The sequence below is a fragment of the Meleagris gallopavo genome, chromosome 1 (assembly GCF_905368555.1).
Source record: "Meleagris gallopavo chromosome 1, MGAL_WU_HG_1.1, whole genome shotgun sequence".
Classification (NCBI taxonomy): domain Eukaryota; kingdom Metazoa; phylum Chordata; class Aves; order Galliformes; family Phasianidae; genus Meleagris; species Meleagris gallopavo.
This window is the reverse complement of record NC_139404.1, coordinates 65,252,526-65,274,344: the sequence shown is the minus strand read 5'-3', so window position 1 is coordinate 65,274,344 and position 21,819 is coordinate 65,252,526. Positions and strand designations below refer to the sequence as shown.

The 21,819-nt window shown below is 44.1% G+C and overlaps 1 protein-coding gene across 19 annotated transcripts in view; it reads right to left on the bottom strand.

Annotated features, from left to right (window-relative positions):
• The window catches only part of SOX5 (SRY-box transcription factor 5), a 639,945-nt gene that overhangs the window by 288,953 nt on the left and 329,173 nt on the right, over nucleotides 1-21,819 (bottom strand). For 9 of the 19 annotated variants that reach the window (XM_085231430.1, XM_085231437.1, XM_085231433.1 and 6 more), the window contains exon 1: nucleotides 3,848-4,005. The exons of 8 other annotated variants lie outside the window; for them this stretch is intronic. In XM_085231430.1, coding sequence (XP_085087556.1) covers nucleotides 3,848-3,885 — 38 coding nt within the window. In that variant the 5' untranslated portion in view covers nucleotides 3,886-4,005. Of the gene's footprint in view, nucleotides 1-3,847; nucleotides 4,006-4,608; nucleotides 4,819-21,819 lie in introns of those variants that run through there. 2 more of the 19 variants (XM_085231502.1, XM_085231545.1) reach the window with 2 other exon arrangements.

The following is a 21,819-nucleotide window of genomic DNA, read 5'->3' as shown; positions in this document are numbered from 1 at the left end:
GTGGGATTGTGCAGGCTGGCGTGTCACTCAGCCTTCTCCCGCTTGGGCTTTTTTTTGCTCTCCAAGACCGGGTCACAATCGCAGCAATTGGTAAATTGAGGAGATGGTCATTAAAATCTATAATCTGTAACAGTCAACTTCTTCCTCGGCAAGCGTGAGCACAGCAAGTGAAATGAGCACACACAGGATGCTAACGAGTAGCCGGCATTAATTCCTTCAGAGTCATCTCAGAGAAATGAAATCGCGCCCATTTCTGCCGCGGCGAAGAACCACCGGCTGAAACCTCCACTTGGCACTGCATTCACTCTCCAGACACCAGACCTGAACACACAAGCCACAGAGTCACCTTCTGAAAGCACCTCAGCGAAAGGTAAATGCTACTTAGCCCAGTACTAAAGAAATCTCATTGGCTTACTTTAAATGAAGGAGTAATCACTCTTACATCTACAGGTAGGTTTTAGGAGAGTGGGACATCATTCTGAGCAAGGCGGCCGATAGAAAGGCATTATTCTTTCTCCAAAACTCTCAGCAAACAGGGTAGAAGGAAGAAAGCTTTTAGGGTAACTTTAGCTAAGAAAAGCACTTACGAATACGCAAAGTTTCCTTTTAGGAAAATGATTTCTCCATTTGACAGTGTTGGTACAACCCCAAAATAAATTCAGTGGGAGTCTGAAATGACTCGTGCAGCAAAGCGGCGCAGCAGCTAAGTATATTTCTCTCCTCCCAGCAGAGGCTTGCTTTACATCCTCGCCTCTCCCTTCTACGTGCTGTTCACCAGCACACAGAACGCTTCCAGGGCACAGAACCACTGACTGGCAATGCTGAACTTGGTCTGCTGTCCCCATCCCACTGCTCGGTCCGTGCCTTTTGTCTGCCAGCTCTGCCTTTCTCCTGAGGAAGCACTAACCTCGCCTTCCCTCTTCCACACATACTTCCTCACCTCGAACTAGCGTGTCAAAAGAAAGGAAAGAAAACAGAAAAGAATGAAAGAAAGGGAGAGGACGTCACTTGGTCCTGATGCCTAGCGGAGCCTCTCTCTCAGTCTACAGAGAAATGTAAATACGCAGTAATTAATTGGGGTTTAAGAACATTCCCTACACTGGGGACATTGTTAAGCAGTTGCTTTATCTATTTTTCATTTACCAGATTTTATTAAGACATTAAAACTTTATGTTGGGCATTTCCGAGATCTCATCATTCGGTACATTTCACAGCTGTCTGCAACGGTTCCAAATTCTCTCTACATTTCTACAGAGCAAACTTTCTTTCTGTTGTGGTCGTACCTGGTATATTCAAGCATAATAGCCCACCTTTAAAAATATAAAAAGCAACAAAAGTGTTGTCATTTTTGAGACATTTAAGCCCATTCAGAGTGCCAGAGGAAATGCCCAACGTGCACCCTGAGAGCACCCCTGCCCCATGAAACAAGCAGAGCAGTTCCCAGTTATGATTCCTCCCTACACCCCTCCTGCAGACCTCATCCCCCGCATGCACTGCGGTGCTCCCCTGCACCAGGCAACAGTGCCTCCACAAACAGGAATAAAGAATCGAGGAACTTCTTGGGAAAGCACGACAGTCCTCATGTTTTTGGCACGACAATTAATTATACATGCCGGTTCACAAAATGTAGTGCAATTTACTACTGATGCTGAATGAATTAATGAGTGTTTATCCGTCTGACACTCGGGATAATTTTCATTCCAAGTGTGTACCGCGAATGCCCACGGTAATGACCACAGCCTCCAAAGCAGCCCCATCGCTTTAGCTTCCCCAAGTTGAGGTGTCCAGAAGTTTCGGTGCTGCCTGCAGTTCGTCAGGATGCACCGGAGGGGTGAGAGGGGAAGCAGAGGGACCCCCTGAGTGATGTGCAGGCACTGAGAGCTGCACTGCAAGCACTGTGCCCGACAGCCCAGTACCTCGCTGCTCCAGTTTACCGGGGAACGGTGGGAGAAGGACAGCATCAGCACTAGCAGAGCGGTCATGCAGACATGACTTGTGGGACCCCAGTGGCTGCACCACTGTGCTCCAGGAGCAGCATCTGCCACCGACATTGGCTAAAAACCTGCGACAGCTGCCTGAAACCCCATCCTCTGCACACCGTGCCCATGTACACACATGCACCCCACAAGCCCATGTGTGTCTGGGCATCCGTGGGGGAGAGGAAGCGCGTCCTCACGGCCGGCTCCTGGCAAACGCACATCTGTGACATGGGCAGGGGCTGCTCTGTGTGCAACTCCAGTCAAACACACGCTGTGTAAACAAACGGTAATGATTAACAGAGGTATTGGTTGGGATCACCAATTTCAACTGCAAGGGGAAAAATGAAAGAAAATAAAAAAAAAATAAGTGATGTGTCCCGAGGTTAGTTTTTATTGCTTCCAATTCCTACCGCTCACTGTTATCTGCGCAGCAAACGAAGAGCAGTGTATTGACTATTTTAACTGGAATGTGCACAGGAGCAGCTCTGGGATCCCTGAAAACAAGACAGATGTCTACAAGAACGGAGTGGAGCCGCTCGCTTTATTTCTACAGGAGATGTTTTGTCCAGAACAATTTGTTTGTATATCAAATTGATATAAACGCAGAGAGACTTCAGAGGAAGAAAAGTCCACCAGCAGGGAAATGAAAGGACCCATTCTGCCTGGCAGGCTCTGCATGCACGCTGCTCACCACAAAGTTCAAAGAATAACCCAACCCGCTCGCTCGGACACGTCTGGATAGGACCTCGGTGAGGCCGACGGAGCACTTTCATCTGTCCATCGTAGGGACAGAGGCACTGCTGCGATGCCGCACCGCTTCAGCACAGCAGCACCAGCAGTTTCCTCAGGTAGTTGCACTAAGTTGGTACGACGCACGTGTACAAAAGCATCTTCCTCTGTTATTGCAATGGTAACAAAGCAAAGAAAAATGCCCAATATTCCACACAAGTCTGGAAAATCGGCGGGAGGAGGGCAGCGCGGGGAGCAGCGCAACACACCAACCCCACTTCTGGCAGAAAAGCGTTCTGCTTGCAGAAAGAGGGCAGAAAGCGTTAAAATAGTTCTTTTCGGCGCTTCCCAATTTCGTTTCTCTCCGATGCCTCAATTCGGGCGCTCCTTCCCGTCCTCCCCTGCCCGCTCCCACCCGTTCCCTCCCTGCCTCCCCTCCGGAGCGCTCCGAGCGGCGAACAGCTTGCCTGAGCATATTTGTACCCAGCTGGTCTAGCACCTAGCTCGCACCGCACCGCCGGATACAACCAAATGTTTATACAGGAGGGAGCTCGCACCGAGACGAGCCCCCCCCCTCCTCCCCCCTCCCGGCAGCGCATCCCTCCCGCCTGCGGCCGGGGACGGCGGACTCGGAGCTGCGCGGGGGCTGCCCGCACCCCGGGGGGGCCGCAAGTTGGCAGCAAGTTTCCCGGCTCCGCGGCGGAGGGCCGGCCCCGGCGGCGGCGCGGCCAACAAAGGTCGCACGGAGAGGAACGGAGCGGAGCGCTCCCGGCGCGGCGGCCCCAAACTTTGCCGGGAGGGCACCGCGCCGGGCGGGGATCCCCACCCCCCACCCCACCCCGGCGGGACGGAGCCGCGCGGAACGGAGCATCCCCGCATCCCCCGCTTCCCCCCCACCGTGACAGCGGCGAGGTGACGCGGGGCGGGGTGGGGGAGCGGGGCATCGCGCCGAGCGCGGGCATCGAGCAGCGAACAGCGAGGGAAATACGGGAAAAGAGAGAGAAACACACCACCACCACCCCCCAGGAAAAAAAAAAAAAAAAAAAAAAAAAAACAACAAAAAAACCAAAAACCAAAAAACATAACAACGAACGCCAAACCCATCGCAGCCCGTCCCCCGCCCCACCAAGTCGCCTCACCTTTCAAACTCCTGAGGTAAATCAGGGTCAGTGAGCATGCTGGAAAAGCGCAGTTTCCCTTTGTCACAGCAGCCACCTATGGTCGCCTCCGACTGAACCTGTCAAGTGAGCCCGAGCCCTCCACACCGATGGATTTTCTCCCTCCTCCCGCCTCCCTCCCGGCGCGCTGCTCTGAGCGAGGGCTCCTTGACCAGGCTCTTAAAGGGGCCGCGCCGCCGCAGCCCCGCTCGCCGGGCTCCCCCCGCGGCGGCGCGGCGCTGCGCACCCGCGGCCCCGAGAGCGGGGGGAAAAGAAAAATAAAGAGGTGGGGGGTGGGGAGAGCGGAAAAGAATAAAATAATAATTAAAAAAAAAAAAAGCCTGACAATCCACCTAAACCGGGAGCAAATCCCCTGCGCTGAGGAAGATCAGCGGGGAGAGGAGATAAAACGAGAGCGGAGTGATTAAATGGAACCAGTTACCAACTCTCTGCGAGTTGCAACGGGGGAGAAAGGATTGGGCGCAGAAAAATGTTACCAAAGGCATTTGTGCTCGGAAGAATTTCCACTCCTTTACTCCCCCCCCCGCCTCCCCCCCCCTCCGGCCTCCCCCCCCCCCAAGCCCCGATCTCTCCACTCCTCTCCCTCTTTCTCCCTCTTTGGGGAGGGGAGGAAAAAAAAACACAACAATCAGGCATTGTTCCGAGGGAAGAAAAGCAACTTTGACAGATTGAAATATAGCAGAGGCCCCTTCAAGGAAACCTGTAAACAACTTGTCACTCACTGCCGCTCCGCTCAGCGCCGCGAGCCGCCCTGGCAGCGCACCCGGAGTTGCCTCCTCTCCAAACTCCATCAGACGGGCCCGCCGTGCGCCGGGGGAAAGGTAGCGGCGTGCGGAACGGCGCGCACACGCGCAAACAACAACAAACGCGGCTCTGCCCTCCTCCGCTGGGGCCCTTCCCCTGGAGACGCTCCATTCCTCCCCGCACCCTTTTCCCCCGGCCCGTTCCCAAATGCGCTCCCGGGGAGACGCGCGGACGGAGGGAACAGAGGGTGGGTGTCGGGACCGCTGGGCAGCGCCCGCCCCAGCGCCGAGAGCGGCGGCACGACGCCGGGCCCGACCGGCAGCGAGCTGAGAGCGGGAAAAAATGAGAGAGAGGGAGAAAAACCTCACAGAGCACAACACACCGGTCTACTGCTCCCCAGCACACACACCCACGGAGCTATCCTCCATTCTTTCCAGTTCCCCAGCCCTAATTCCTTTCTTTCTCTCTCTCTGCTTTAATTTGCAGCTGGACAACATTAAAGGCCTTTAAAGCCCACGAGGCTCTGACCCCACAGCGGTGGGATGAGGTCCGCTCCCCCCACCCCCCCATCACCCTCACCTCCTGGCGGAGCGCAGAACGCAACTTGGCTGCACCAGTGTATGGGCACATCCACACGGAGCAGCCACGAAGCACTCGATATTGTTGTGCCCACCGGCCGAAAGAAATCCCCCCAGAGTGTGTTATTTTTATTAATACTGAACAGCTACCCTATTTAATCTCCCCCTGGCCCCGTCCATGCACACGTTGTAAGCCAGCAGGCTCAGGCTGGGGCCGCTCAGTCCAGCGCCGCACGAAGGCACCACTGGCTTCACCCCCGGATGAACGCTTCTGTCACCCCAAGGAGCACGGCCCCACTGGGGACGTGTGCAGGGCCCAGCACACACGAGGATCCCCCAGGCTACCCCCGGCCCGTCCCTCCCCGAGCCCATCCCAGGGGCTCTGCCAGCTGCTGGCAGGAGGGAGACCTAATGGCTCCTCGCCGTGGGGCAGCTCCGCCGATTTCCTCCAGTAGCCCCTGGCTAATAATATTTTCCACAGAGGTTCATTCATGGGAGCCTGACAAACCTCGTTACTATGTACAAGGATTTTTATTTGTTATTTAGTAGCTAGCCCTTTTAGGACAGCTGTGAGGTAGACACTGAAAAGGCAGCGGATGATTAAAAAGAACAATTCCACATACTTTCTCTTTCATCTGAGTGTCTCAAACCACGTTAAGTCTCACATTACTCCTCTGCAGGTAATAAATATAATTAGGGCTGATTCCAAAACTTTATTTGTATTGAAAAGTATCTCGCTCCACAGGGGCTCCATTCAAATCAGCAAATCTCTGTGTGGAGTAGGAGGCTACTTAGTAGGAGAATTTGGCCTCAAATAAGGAAACTGAGATGCAGACAGGCTTAGCAGCTTGCCCAGGCTGACACCGTTAGCCAACTGCAGCAACGGGATGGGAAACAAAGATCCACGCGCCTCAGCACGCAGCAGCCCTCACGCTGCTGAAACACGCTGTGTGTTTTTGCTGCTCTCCTCTGAAAGGCGTGACTTTTTACACGTGGTTAAAGCACACTTCACCCCTCTGCTCATACTTGTGAGGGTCCCCAGCCTTTTCCCTTTGACTGCACCCTCAGCAAATGCTGCTCCTCCTCTGCCATTCCACGCTCTGCTCCAGCCCGCTTGCCCTTGGCCCTAGGAGCTGCCTATAGACAGGAGCTGGTCAGGAGATCCAGCTGTAGGGACATGAAGATGACCTTTTATTTAAAGAGTTTACAACAGCTCCAGGATTACCGTATTCCAACTGCACATTAGCCCCATCCAGCTCTCTAACCTTGTGTTCTTTTTACAGCTCAGCTCCACACTTCAGCTCCACAACTGCCTTCCTCTGTCCATGTGTATGTTTATCTCTATTTTCCCTCCTGTTTAAGCATCTTCAGAACAACGAGCACATCCCCTCTGAGTCCAAGTCTATGTCATGCCCAGAATGCTGAGGCTCTTCAGTCACCTCTCTGCTACTATGATTATGAACCAGAGCAATTGCCATCAACATCAAGAACTATGGAGGAGGACATTGGCCAGACCTGAACCATAATAAAAGGGGGAAAAAAAAAAAAACAACACAAGAGAACCCACCAACAAAGAAATGCTGGGGGAGAAAACAAAGATAAACAAGCAAGAGGGAGTGCTGAGAAGGAGAGAGGAAATGGAAGGAAGAAAGAAAGGAAGCAGAGATCATTGCTCTGAATGTTTCTGACATAAACCTTTCTTTTCCCTTACCCTAGCCCCAGCTTACAGTGCTTACTCTTACCATACTCTATTTGCTGCTTAGCACCTATCTCCTTCTCCCTGGTTTCCTTCATCTGATGTTTTCTGAGCTCTCAGCTTGGTGAGAGGAAGCACGGTTGAGTCCAAAAAGGAGAAAAAAAATGTTACCCTTATTGCAGTATTAATATTGTATTACTGCATTGGTGTATGGATATCGTGTCATAGATTCATCTGTAAAGTTATGTTCTCACATAAGTTCAACTACAAATGCAAGAAGCAGCAAGCCAAATAAACAGTTTGAGGGAACCTTTGAAACCTTCCTACAGTCATCTTGAAGCCTTGCTTTGTAGAAATTGCCAGGACGTAGAACAAAAGCTGCCATCTTAGAAACTGGAGAAAATGAGGAATTTGGGATCAATGACAAACCAGTCCCAGCTGAATCTAAGACAATACATAACCACAAACCTTGTTCAGCTCTTCTCCAGCTGAGAATCAGGATGTAAGTCCAAATACCTCCACATGATGAGAAAAATGAAGCCTCCCCCAGCCAGCCCTTCCCCTTGCATTTCTCTTGCTCTGTTCCTCTGAGGGGTGCCCAAATGAAAAAGGTTCAGTCAAAACAGGGCAATTGGGGTTGAACTGAACCAAAAGGCTCTGACTTTCATTTAAGTGAGGGAAACAACTCAAATTATAAACTCTTATCTGAATTTTTGTGCGTTAGTGATTTTTTGGTTGCTATCGTGGTCCTCCAGTTCAAGAGGTGAACCAAAAAATCAATTATCCACCCAGCTCAAGTTAGAAATACCATAACTCTGGAATATTACACAGACGGAATCCACAGGTCTTTATATACAAGCAAATGGGCAAAAAGAAAGCCTTAAACTAAGGAGATGATTTTAAAAAATAATAATAAAAAACATCAAATGATAACACTTCAGCCTGGTGCCTTTGGCAGCTGCTGAAATATTGTAAGTAACGGAAGTGCTGGAAAATAAAGTGAGTTTTTCATGTTTTGTTGTTTCCACTGTAGGTTTTAATAATAGAGACCTACAAAGTCCAAGGAAATGTAAGATATTCCACAGAATGATTTACTGGAAAATTCCCATAGAAAATATGCAAAACTCTGAAGATCCTACATGGATTTTCTTTTTTAGGCATAAATCCAAAACAACTACAGCATTAGGAATGAAACTCTAACATTTCTAAGAAAGGGTTTTTGGAATAGGTTAAGAGAGAGAAAGGAGAACAGAGTGGGGTTCATGCATTGACTATGAAGAATATCTTGCAAATAATGAGTGCTTATTTCAGAGTATGGAAATGTTTAGCTACAATGCAGTTTGGATCATATGCTTCGGAACAGATTTTTCCTTTCAGTGTGCATGCCTAACTGCCATTTCCATTAACGGGAATTAAGTACATGTGTCAAGAGAAGAAGTTAACTCTTAGAAATATAACTAATCTACGCTTTTTTTAAAAGAATGTAAATGCCACATCAGGCATGTTTGGTGTTGGCAAAACGGAGCGCTGAATATAGGATCGCAAAATCTGAGAAGGAGAAGGCGGTCTGGAGGACTGAAATTTCTGTGCTATTTAGAGTTTTTCAATTTACTGAATTTCTTCAAGGAAAGTAAAACCATCTCACTTGCAAGCGAGAAGCCCTCATTTATCAGATATTTACCTGCAGTTTCAGTGGGAGCCTATCATCTGTGACACTCCCCATAAAGGAGTACTGACAGTACCCTGAAAGAAAAATCTGAACCTTCATCAAAAATTGGAATTCAAACTTCCTTAAGGACCACTAAAAATGATTACAGAGTTCCTCATCCCTTTATTAGCATCAGCTCTGCTCTCTTTGATTCTGTCCACTCCACATCGGCCGAGGTAAAGGTAACTCAAAATTCATATAGAACTGTCAACAACTGTGCATTTTTAGAAACAAAATGATATGTAAACAGATGCAAAACAAAACAAAACAAAACAAAAAAAAACAACCCTCAATACAAACAAACAAAAAAACAAACATAAAAAGATAGGGACATATCCATGGATGTTATTTAAGAAGCTAACTGGATTTCAAATCTACAGTTTCTCATCAAGGTTCTGAACACAAAGCGTTACTAGAGTAAGAACCTGTTGCTCTCAGTCTTTTTCCTAACTTCTTTTTTAAGCACAACTATTTTGCATACAACGTGCCATCCCCATCAAAGCCTGCAGCCTCACCTCACCCACCCTGTCCTGCTCAGGCCGATCACATCCAAGGGACCGCTCAGCCACTGCCAGGGCTCAGCCCATCTTCAGCCCCAGGGGCGACAATGCCAACAGGAACATCCCTCCTCAGTGTCATTTGGGATGACTGTTACCAACATGTAAATGCTTGCCACAATAGACCAGATGATGAACTTTGCTCGTTTCATACAGACAGCCAACTCCCATCGGAAGGAAATGACTCCCTTTTCCCCTGGTGTGTGCGTGGAGGAGTGGTCGGGAGAGATCGAGTCTCTTTTGAACCAGCAACCTCAGTTTTATAGCCAAACATAAGCCTTTGAGCCCACATAGCCTAATGGCACAACTTTGATCTATTTATAAAACTAGATACTAAGTGTTGAGCGTAACTCAAATTGCACTGAAATAGAGATCTTTCCACTTAACCCAGCGGGTCTTTCTGAGTCTCCCTCAACACAATGCCTGCAGAGTTTATCACCACAGAATTGACATTTCCCCAACAGCAATACTATACAAACTCATCCACTGACAGGGCTATGAGCGTTATATTTTGACTCTGTGTTCCTAACCTGACTGCATTTTCCACTATAATCTGCTCTTCCTAACCTATGCACCAAGGAGGCTGGGTTTAAAACAAATGGATTTGCTCCCATTGATTGTCTGATATCAAACAAGCATCATGCAATTAAAAGCTCAAGGGTGATTTGTAATAATCCACCACAGCTAGTTCTGTATACTTTCTAAAGGCGTTCCATCATTTTGCAGCCCTGTGGTTTGCTCTGGTGTTTGCAATCAAAATTCTCCAAGCCCACACGTACCTCTGCTGTCTGCTTCTCTACACCATCTTCCAGTGCCATTGGGATCATTTCTTACATGTTTACCAAAGGGCTATCAGCCACCTTCAGCTAACCAGCCTGGGCTCTTCTGTGTGGGTATGACGCACATATAGCTCAGTTCATGGATGCCCTCCATTTTACGTACTCATTTGGATTAGAAGAAGAGAAAATGTAAAATATTTCCAAATAATTTTATCATTTTCATTTCACTTTGTATTAGAAGACCCATGAAGAATAAGGTCTTCTGCAAGAAATACCTTCTATCAAAACCAGTTTACATTTTAGACTAACTGTAATTAAACAAAGAACACAGAAAAGATAAAATTCTTACATGCTGTAAATTGTTTATCTACATTATTCCTTTTTAGTCTGTATAACCACAAGTATTCATGTAACCACTATACAGCAAATGTTTCGAAAAACAGAGATGCTGAAATGTGTGGTTTTTAAATTCAGAACAGATTTGTAAATACATCCCCTTTCTAATGTACCACACACGTTTGCTGCATAACATATACAGTCTGTGATAAGATTAATACAAATTAGTGTTTATTAAATGCACTCTACTGATATTTAACTTGTTATACATGTCACTGGGAAGATCAAGCTGTAAATTAAGCTATGATTCTAATGACATTAAATGCATCTCTGGAAGGAGTCATAAAATGTTGCTATCTTACACCTTGCACGCTGAAACAGCAGTCACTGAGGATGTAGAGTTATGTTACATTTCTGAAGCAACAAAAGTGTACTATATGCATTCATTTATTTTAATGCAGCTCCGATGCCATTTTATGACTGATTTTCCACTTTGGGGTAAAAGCAGAACAAATGCCATTTGGTTCTGTTGAAACAAAAAGCTAAGCTTCCACTTCCAACATAAAACCCCCAATTCAGCCACTATTACAGAGAAATAAATAGGCAAGTATGGTATAAAACAGATTGACTGCTTGTTTTTACTGTTAGTTCTATAGAGACTAACTCTTGCTCCTCTTGTTACATGGGACAGCTAGAGGCTGGCAGCATTGCTGGGTGCCACGGTAAGTGCCCCTGGGAATGCTTCCACACTTTGTTGCAGAAACAGAGCAAGTACTGCTATGGTATTTTGAAGCGTAAGTGTGAGAACATTGGAATACCTAGGGATGCTTTTTAAGAGCCCTAATGCCATGCAGGTACAGAGTGGTCGACCTTCTGTTACCACTTAGCTTGGAAGCAAAACAGATTCTCAACAGGTGGCACTGAAGCGTAGTGAGAGCACAAAACAATCAGGAAGGAAATATATTAAAAAAAAAAAAAAAAAAGCCAACCAAAACAACAACAAAAAAGATAACTGGATTGAGACCAACACTCATTTAGATTAAAGCACAAAGTAGTTTCTCAGGAATGTTTATCAAAGAAAACTTACATCATAAATTTTTCTTTGCTTGGAGAAGATCCAAGGCTGAGTGTCTCTTCTCTTGCCATCTAACACTGCACTGAATCCAGACCGCACATTTGCTCACCCGTTTTTCCCCTTAAATAACACTTTCTATTTCTGATGCTGCTTTTGTTTTGTTTTACACAGTTTAATTTCTCTTTCTTTGTTGATGCATTTTCCTTTTGTCATTATTTCAGAGTTGTGTAAAAGTAATTAGTGACACGATGCCAAGAACTGAACCTCACAAGCAACCTAAATATTTTGATTCACTGAGAATGCAGTCCATAATTTACAAGTGCCTGACCCCTGTCCAATAAATAAAATAAAATAAATTAGATAACTTCTGCCTGTTAACATCCTTAGCCTCCTGGATAAAAATCTCAAAATGCAAAAACAATGAATGCCACCACACCAATATCCTCTCAACACTTCTGCAAGAAACACAACCATATTCTTACATATGTTTTTTAGTATCTGACCCCATACGATCAATCCAATGAATCATCTCTCCTGGTTTTTGCATGTAGTCACTGCCTTTTCCCAAGAGCAACATGGTTCAAACTCTGCACAAAGATTTCATATGTGAGAATGTCACAGGTGAACCTGTTTCCTAAAGAATTCTGAGCTAGCAATAGAATGGCAGCAGCTGGCTCCAGGAGGGCAAACCATGGGAAACAAGTGCAAGTGTGTTACTGAGTAAGGTACCATGACTTAGGAGCCAAGATACAGCGTGTCCCTACAATATTCCATGAGCTCTGAGGACCAGAGCAGGCAGCTGCTAGGCACCCCAAGTTGGAACTCATGGCTAGACAGGTAACCTGAAGTGCCTTTCAGAATGTTTTGTTGTTGTTGTTGTTTTGTATGGCTAACCCTAAAATCTTGCACTTGGGCACATAATGCAGAGATAAACACAAGTCCTTTCTTTTACTTCACAGATATGGAAATACTCCAGAAATCTAGACCAAACAGGAAGCTGCAGAGAAGTCTGTTCTCTATACTTAACACCTTTTCTTCTGAAAGAATGACTTCTTGTTGTAACAACTAAAAAAGTAAAATGGAGTAACCCATTTTCCTTTCTTGTATTTCATAAAAATCTGTCTTATCTTTTCTCTAAGCAGTCTTTTTGCTTTTTCTTCCTAATCTCAAGATCAAAACTTACACTGAATCTCTTCATTTTTTTCTCTGTTTCTGCTCTATTCATCTCTAGGTGGCCTAACACATAAAGATCTCAGTACTACAGGAAAAGGCTTACTACTGACAGATGACACCAATATTTTCAGTGTGATTTCTTATTCCATTTTCAACCACTAAATCTTGTGTTTAGATCATTCCATCTACTTTGGTGAAATATTTCATAAGAAAACATAGGTCTGCTTCCTTTCTGCTCCTTTGTAGTCACAGTCATACTAGAAAAGGGCATGGTGTATCACAACATCCCTTTTTCTATCCAATATGTAATACTATGTTTTTGTTAACACCACGATTATGTAGCTAACCTACTCATCCTCCTACACTGCAAGAAGAATCCTCTGCCTTCTCCCACTGTGACCTGATGGTTTCTGCCTCAGATGCAAATGTTTCTTCACTGTTTCACTATGGTGGTCACAAGCGTTTTCAATTCATTAGTACAGATATGAAAAAACACCTATTAGGCTTGGATTCTGAGTACCCCCACTGCAATGTTTTCCTACACCAAATATCAATCATATACTTTTAGTTTTGTCATGTGTCCCTTAGAAGGCTGTCTAATTCTCAAAAGTACAACTGTTTCTCCAACAGGCCCTTGTGAAGATGTTTTTGAAAGAAAATGTTCTGAGAAAAAATATGTAAATGACTGTCCTCTACTATTTATTGACGAGCTCAAGGAATATCATTAGACATCATTTTTCTTTACAAAAGCTCTGCTGACTGATAGCTGTAATATCACAATGCTATCTATATGTCTCTTAATTTTACTTTTTATTACTACTTCAACCCATTTATCAAGTAAGGAACAAAAATTCATTAGACTAATTCTCAGCATCAATTCTACTGTTCAATTAAAGAGAAGCAGAAAAATTGCTTTCTCCAACCTCAGAGCTTAGAAGACAGTATTAAAGGAAAGACTACATATTAAGTTAGCAGCCCTATCAATTTTTAACAGCACATTTTGGTATATCTCACTGTACCTGGTGCTCTGTTGCTCTTCATTTGATGGGTTTAGCATCTCCTTTTCCTTCATTCTTCTCTGAGACAGTAGCTAATCCTTAATATTGCAAAAGAATGGCTACGGGTTAGATTTCCCTCTTAAGTCTTCTATGATGGAATATGACAAGGAAATAATTTGGTTTTTCAGCCAAACCCTTATCCTCCTTACCTATTATTCTGTGTTAAATACTGAAGAAAAAAGTCCTTAACTTTTCTTCTACGCTACGCTGCTGAGGGAAAAAAGTGATTTGCAAATGTGACGTGGAAAGTCTTTTAGAAAATATCTGAATTTACTCCCTGCAGTTTCAACGAGCCAATCCATTCTCAAGGCACTATGCTACTGTTTCGGATGGGTACTGCACTTCAAGCTAGCTATAATCACAAAATCCTCTAGTTTTAAGTGACACCTATTCCAATAGCATACTCCCTTTTCTAATACTGTATACTAGGCAATGCAAACCAAGTGTTCAAAGAACTTGGAACCAAGTCCATCTTCTAGATTTTCTAAGCCTCAGGGGTTGACAAGCTTTCACCATACACTGGTGTACTAAGAAATTCTCTTTGTCAAGGAGGTATGAAATGGCATCAGCTCTCAAAAGCTGAGAAAGAACTATAGCTTCCTGCATCATGCTATTGGGCCGGTGATTTTGTGAGATTAAGCCATTATGTAAGAGTTTTAATAGTCTCCGCATACACTTGAACTAGCCCTTACAAGGAAAAATACAGTGTTTTTAGTACAAATCTGATTGCAGAGTTTTGTGCAGTGCTCGCACTATTTTCACGGGTGGGTTTCAGCTAAAATCTAGCTAAAATCTAAATCTGTCTTTCTGTCTTTTTTTTTTTTTTTTTTTTTTTTTTTTTTACAAAGCTTATTAAATGTTTGCTTGCATTAGAATTTTAGTTGTGAACACTGTTTTCATTATTGGATCATTGGTAGCTATATGCAGTCTCCCTGCCATTCTCTCTGATACCCATACAGGATGTGTAATGTGACCTATCTCTAAAATACATAATATTCAACAAGAAGTTTTTAGCACTGCATTTTTAAAGGTTGCTATACACAATCTCTGTGTACCAAAATGGTTGTTCATATGTGACTACTCAGCTATTAATACAGCAGAGTGAATACACAGTATGGGCGGGACTGCAGCCAGAAAACCTCTTAGAAACAGTTTGTTAGACTATTTCAATTCATAGGTTGACCAAACATGGGAAATAACAGAAAGAAGGATCATCCCCACCTTCATGGGCAGTACAAAGGCAATAGACAAATTACATATGCTTTACCGGGTTCCACATCATGTGGACAGTGAGTCCCATGAATCTTTGTTGTTTTAGCCTGACTGCACACAGTCACTCTTTGCATAAATCAGGAACACCTGTCTAGGATTTTTAGATATTCAGCATCTGTTGCTGAAGAGTCAGATGTTGCTGAGCCATTGCTGGCCATCCAAAAATCTCACAGATCACTGCACAAAGCAACAAGGCAGTAGATTATCACTAAAAGCCATAGCCTATTGCCCAGTTCTTTACAGTTTGCACGCCTACAGAAGCTTTCAGACTTCTCATGTTCACCGAGTCAATTGTAAGACAGAAAAGAATCACTATAAGAAACACATACAAGCCTTGTGCCATCATTTTAATCTGAAAGCTAATACACTGACACTTCCTTACCAGTAAGTAAAAGTTTCCTTAGATTACTGACAATTCTTACTTCTGGTAATCCAAAATACATCTGTAATATTGAAGTCATTTCCCTGACCATAATCCTACTACTTACGTGTCACAAGTAACCACCAGGTAAGCTTCTTTTTTTGCATGTGTTTAAATACACAGAGCTGAAGGAAGTGTTCACAGAAAGGACTCAGATGGCTACTGTGATGCATTGGAAACATTATAACAAATACAAAACAAACAAAAATCACAAAGAGATAAGTGTAAAGTGCCTTTATGAATATAAAGAATCTATAAAGCCGTCACTAGGTGGGTCCATAGCAATGGATTAGACTTTGAGAGATGTTACACACAAAACATTAATGCTTAAAACAGACGCAATACAGACCAAAAGAGAGTCTGGAAACAGGAAACCAGAAAATGAAATGGGAGAGATTCTTTCCTCCAGCTGCAGAGCCATCAGGCCTGGAAACCAGGGGGCTGTATTCTGCACTGCTGCCCATCCCTGTGGATGCTTCAGTGAGGAAGACTACAATTCAAATGAACAGAAGCTGCTCGTGTTCTCAGCAAGTCCACACGCTTCCATAAAAATGGTAATTCTCCTTTATGAAGGAGTAAGAGTGAGGATGAAGAAAGGTATTTTTACAGACCTAAATCCCCGCATCTTCAAGCCAAAGGAGGAATGTTCCTAATTCATCCTTGAAAGTATTTCTTTGGGGCAGTGAGTGGAAAGGAAAGTGTCATTTCTTAAAGTACTTTCCTCTTGAACTACTATAAGAGTAGGGTGTGGGTTCCAGACAGAAAATCCATTAATTTTGGTCTAGTCACAGTTATTCAGATCTGGTAACACTTCAGCCACGTGGGGAACTGCTGCAGTATGGCCACCATGACAGCAAGAAAGGAACAACAGGTATTTTCTCATTTCTGCTAAGGAGAAGCTCCTATCGGGATACAAAGATGATGGAAAACGTGGGTGGATTATTTGGTTCCAGCTGGCTCCACATCACACAGTGAGGAAATGCCATGATCTTTGACAGGTTCATATTAGCAAAAATCAAGTGAAAGATTAAGGGAAAGCTTCCCATTCCATTATCAAATAATTTGGGGGAGGGAGAAGGGTGGGAGACGAATGGTTTTTCTTTCTAAGCTCTTCAGGAGTTGTCTATTTTTATGACCCTTTTAGTGTTGAAAGCATTTCTGAAAAAAGGACTAAACTCAAACAATGTGAAAGCAAATCTATCGTTAGACTTCTCAGAAAATGTAAACCAGGAAGAAACGAGCATTGTATGAAGCTGCTGTGCAGCAAGTCTAACTGGCTGACCAGCAAGAGATGCCAAGCTCCTGGGGACACTATCAGGCCCTGACTGCCCCTGCCCACCCCCTGGGCCTACTACACCTTCCCAGAGCCTAGGGCTCCATGTCAATTCCCAGAGCCATTAGCCCTTGCCCCAGTGAGACTTCAGCAGGGTTGGATCCAGCTCCTCACAGCACAGCCCACCCACAGGCCCACCTCCCCACTTAGCCTCAGCCTGGATCCAACCTCAGGGAGGTGCCTGATGCCTGGGGCTGCCCTAGTGCTCCTGGATGGGGCTGTGGGAGTGACCCTGGCTGGGTGGTGGAACGGGTATTGCTGACAGGCCCTGCCCGGCCACTCTGGGGAGCCCTCGTGTTCCCCACCTAGTGGCCCCTGGAGAACAGCCAGCCCCTATGTCTACCATGACGATAGACTCTGCGATGCAACCCACCCATAACACAACTGATAACCAAATGCCAGTAATGAGACCCACGCAACAACAGCCCCCCAATACCTAAGTCAAACAAAAATCAACATAAGGTGCATCTGCCCTTTTTCCTTACAGAGGTAAGATGTGGACTATGACATTCACACTTTGAATGTGCACTCTGTAGGTTACTCCAAAAGTAAAGCCTTGTATTTATTTCCCTGAAAAATATAACCAATTCAAAGAGCACAACACTACTTGATAGAGCAAATTCTCAGCTACAAAACACTTCTGTAAGATAGTCACACCACTAACTAGGTATTTTCACCAGTGATGACTAAGAGCCTGAGTGCTGCACACATAAAAATCTTCATAGAGATCCAGAAAGTGGTTTGTCTTTAGTGTTGCTGTCAGCAATGCTGAAACACACCACATATTGCCTCTCGGTGCTCACATCCACTATTTGGTCTCCATCAACATTCAGAAAGCATCAATGGATGTGAGTGGTGCAATTTTTTCTTTATGAAGGAATTCAGTGACACACCTTTGCTTCATATGCACTTCCATGTCGGATACCATTTTGTCGGGTTGCCCCTCTGCTGCCATCTGTCACAGAGCAATAAAATGTAATGGAATATTGGTGGAATGTTCAACCTCCTACTGCCATAATACCAGCATCCACCTCTGATGTCATGGGGCAACATCATAAAACAGGAGGCATTATTTTCAGAGCAGCCCTTGTGTATAGAACTAGGTGGCTTAATCGAATGATCTGTGGCAATCGATAAAGAAGTAGGAGGAACAGAATTCAAATAACATCCCCTGCTGGTGTTTGAATTCAGTACTACTGAGGAACTGCTCCTTTCTCTGGGGAACCACAGTTCAAAGCTACCTTCTGTCTTTGGATCTTCCCAGGCCACTTCTGTGAGGAGTAGAGAAGGGATTACTAAATTCCTCTGAAACACAGACACAGGAGGAAGAAGAGAGGGCTGCAAAAATGGCTCTTTGTGCCCTGTATTCACAACAGTTCAACGATGAAGAGTAACCGAATACACCTCAGAAGCTGGGGTTAGCCTTCTTCTGCCTGAAGGCTACAGAATCACACCTTGTTGTTCCTAGCAACTTGCCAGGCATTAAAGCTGTGACTACAGACTAGTCAAATGCAGTGACTAGAAGCTGCTACAAGATGTGAGAAGCTCACTTTGATAGGAAAGGACATGACACAAAGATGATACACTAACACAGCAGGGGAGGTGCCCAGCCTAGAAAATGGTGCGCTGGATTCCAGAGCCTGTTCTGCAGCCTCTTCCTTCATTTTACATTAAACAGCCATGGATAAAGTATTAAGATTGTTTCATTACTTAACCCATTATGCTAGTACAGAATTCTCTTTCTGCAGCCAAATTAATCTTTTATTCTTTCTAGACAATTTGAACCATTTCATTAAGAGAACTGCAGATCTCAGCCAGTCCTAGATTATTCTGCATTCTGATGCTTGGGCTACTCTCCTAAAAAGTGAGAAATACAAACCTGTACTCTCTTCAGTGAGAGGAGAGACCGATCCACACAGAACAGCATTTTGAGAGACCCTTGAAGAGAACAGCTGCGACTGTTCATTTATACCAGCAGCACTTCTGGGCGAGCTTTATTTTAATTTAAAAAAAATCATGCAATTGGGAAGTTTAGGCACAATCAGGGCAGACAGAAGCTAAGAAGAGGTTCTTGGGATCACAAGATTTCATTTAGGCACTTACATTCTGTCATATTCCACTTTAAATGTTCTCAGATCTGAGTCTAAGTGCAGCTTCAATTATAGAGAACAAGACATTCCCTATGTAAAGAAAATGGATGTGGTTGGAATAAAACTGCCAGACAGGAAAGAGGCTGGAAATACACATAAACGCAAGAGTTTGAACCTGATATTTAACAATCTCTTAAAATCAGAATCTTTCTAAAAATACACAATTTCTATAACCTTAATACCTGCTTAGAGTCATTGAAAAGTTCAAGGAGTGGCAACAGTTAATTTTTTTTAAGTGTTACTGTCAAATCACACTAGGATATATTCAGAATTTGTCACATGATTCTTCCAGTACAGTTAAACAACACACTCAGCCAAGACAGAACAAGATAGCAGCACTATAGTATGAGTTAAGTACTATTTTATCATCAGGACGCTCTCTCAAATGAACTCTCTAAAGATAACTTACTTTCCAAGCAATTTTGGCTACAAAACTAACCCTTTCTTGATTTCAATATACATCACTAAATACATGTATATAAAATCTCTAGGTATAGAAAATGTAATTGAGGTAAAGATAAGTTGCCTAATAGTATGCACAGGCAACTGTAGAGTAGAAATTTCCAAGTTTTTAATGCCAGTGTTGGTCTAGCTTCTTTCAGACCTTTAGGCAATGTTCTGTCAAGTCTCACACAAGTATATCAGTTCTAAAAAATAGTTAGCATCTATTTTGTGGGGTTTCCAGGAGAATCATCTAGTTAATGTTTTTACAACACTTTCAAAATACAGAGTACTGTGTAAGAGCACAGAATTGCTTAAAAACCTGACAATGAATCTGGAAACTTCCTTCGGTGAAATGGTTGCTTGACATCCACAATTCCTCTCATAGAGACTCTATTTTCCTTGAATCACTGCTAGCCTGTTATTAACTTCTCTGAGTAGATGGCAAGGATTTGTGGAAGCCAAGACAAAAGTTCAGAACACAGGTGGATCTCACTGGGGCTATAGTCCGCAACCTCCTCTGGTGTCTTCTCATCAATCATCTATTACTAAACAGGCAGAGATAGTGCAAGGGATGGAATACTACTTACGGGATGATCGGGAAACATACTGAACATTAATTTGAAGAAAACTTCATTTTTTCTTTTGGATTTATGGCTGCTCTAAAGAGGTGAGGCTGACAGTAGTAGCCATTATACCCGACATGCTGTTCAGTGTGGTATTTGGATTTAGGTCAATTGAGGATTTTACACAAATATCCAGGATCTTGAATAATGTGAACAGAACAGAAGAAAAACTGTTACAAGTTTGTTATAATGCATGTAAACAGTGCTGGGAAAAAAAGCCCTCTCATCTCAAATACACTATTTGCTTCCAAATAGGCAGGAAGAAAAGCAAAAAGCAGAGGAAAAAGAAAGCAAAACACCAACAAAACTCAGAACTTCTAAAGTTCTTCAAAAAGGTTCTGCTCAAGCAGCAGTTCAAAGTATAGACTGGTTCTTATTTTATCTTTTAGTTGGCTTATCCATCCACCATAAGGACTTCTTTAGTTCCTGTAAAACAACTGTGTGTTCAGGAGAGTGTCTATTCTGAAAATGTTTCTATTCATAAAAACAGTCTTGCTGAATTCTAGCTTTCCAGTATGTTTGCAGCTCAATGTGAGATTTACTGGCTGACAGATAAAAGATGTCTTTTTCAAGCACCAGTCCTGAACACTCAGTAAGGGATCATAAAATCAATCTGGTTACCTAGTGGCTCATCCAGCAACAATAGGAATAGACAATTTGTTCACTGTCAACACGTGGATAACTCCATTGCCTTTGCAATCTTCAGTGGGATTCCACAGTTTAGTCAGAATACTGCCTTGCCGAAGAGCTACGTTCAGACGTCTGCTCCTGATGCACCAAACAAAGGAAGTTTCATACTACTGTTCTCTGAAGCTGCCGCTCATACAGTGTAGAGCAAGGGTCGGCAACCTTCCAATGGTGATGTGCCAGATTGTAATTTTCTTTCCCAAATTAGAGTTTAAGAATGCTGGCAGGAACTTTGAAGGAGCCAACAGACGCTGCCTCTCAAAGAGGCAACATGCTGCCAATCAGCTGATTGGCAGTATCTGCCTCTGTGAGAGGCAGGGGCTCTGGATTCTCAGGGAATCAGGATCCTGGTAGGAGCCAGTGCCTCTCAGAGAGGCCTCCCACACTGGCCTTCCTACGTGTTGTTATAAATCTATTCTGTGGTACTGATGCCATATGTGGCCAGGTCCCAGCTTTTACCCTAAAAATCTGCCCAGAATTCAAGGCCACACCCCAGCTTGAGCATTGGTTCTAGGGCAGAGGCAAAGGACAAAAATAAAATAGAATGTAGCGCTCCCTGAAGCCTGCAAAGTCATGGGAAATGACACAAATGTTCTCAGTTGTCCAAGTTTGTAGCTTTGAGTTTCTGTCATGGGACACATGGGCAATGTCCTAACACACATTTTAGAGGAAAAAAAAATCACAATGCTTACATGTGCCCACGTATTTTCATCAAAGTCACCTCTCTCTTTCATTTTCAGGACTCTCCATACATTTTCATTGAACGAGGAAATAAATGAACAGGCAACATACTGGCTAGGGCAGAAGAGATCTCCGCAAGCAACTCTGCACATTCTAGAATGAAAAATACTTGAGAAAACAAATGGTTCTTTTCCAAGATGTTTTTGTGAGACAGAATTATTTTATCTGAGAAACATAGATCACCTCTACTTTTTTTCCCCAAAAACTGTAAAAGGATGACAGTCTTCCCATCTCTTTCAGTTTTTTAGCTAGTGCCACATTTTAATAGTGTGCAAATGATGTACATAACCAGTGGTGTTGCTGAGAAATGCTTTGCAGAGATTGGATCTGAGCACGGATCCATGCTCTCGTCAATTCTAAACCTTCCTGCCAAACTGAGCAGCAATGCAGTTGATAGAACTACCACCATATCCTCTTCAGGGCGTTTAAGAGCACTGCTGGCTACTTCTGGTCTCCCTACATCCTTCTCAATGGGGGCTGTATTTCACAATCTTTCTCTGAGAACGGCAGTGGTCCACCATTTGTGCCACTGGCATTACTTCACGGGGCTTTGCTCAG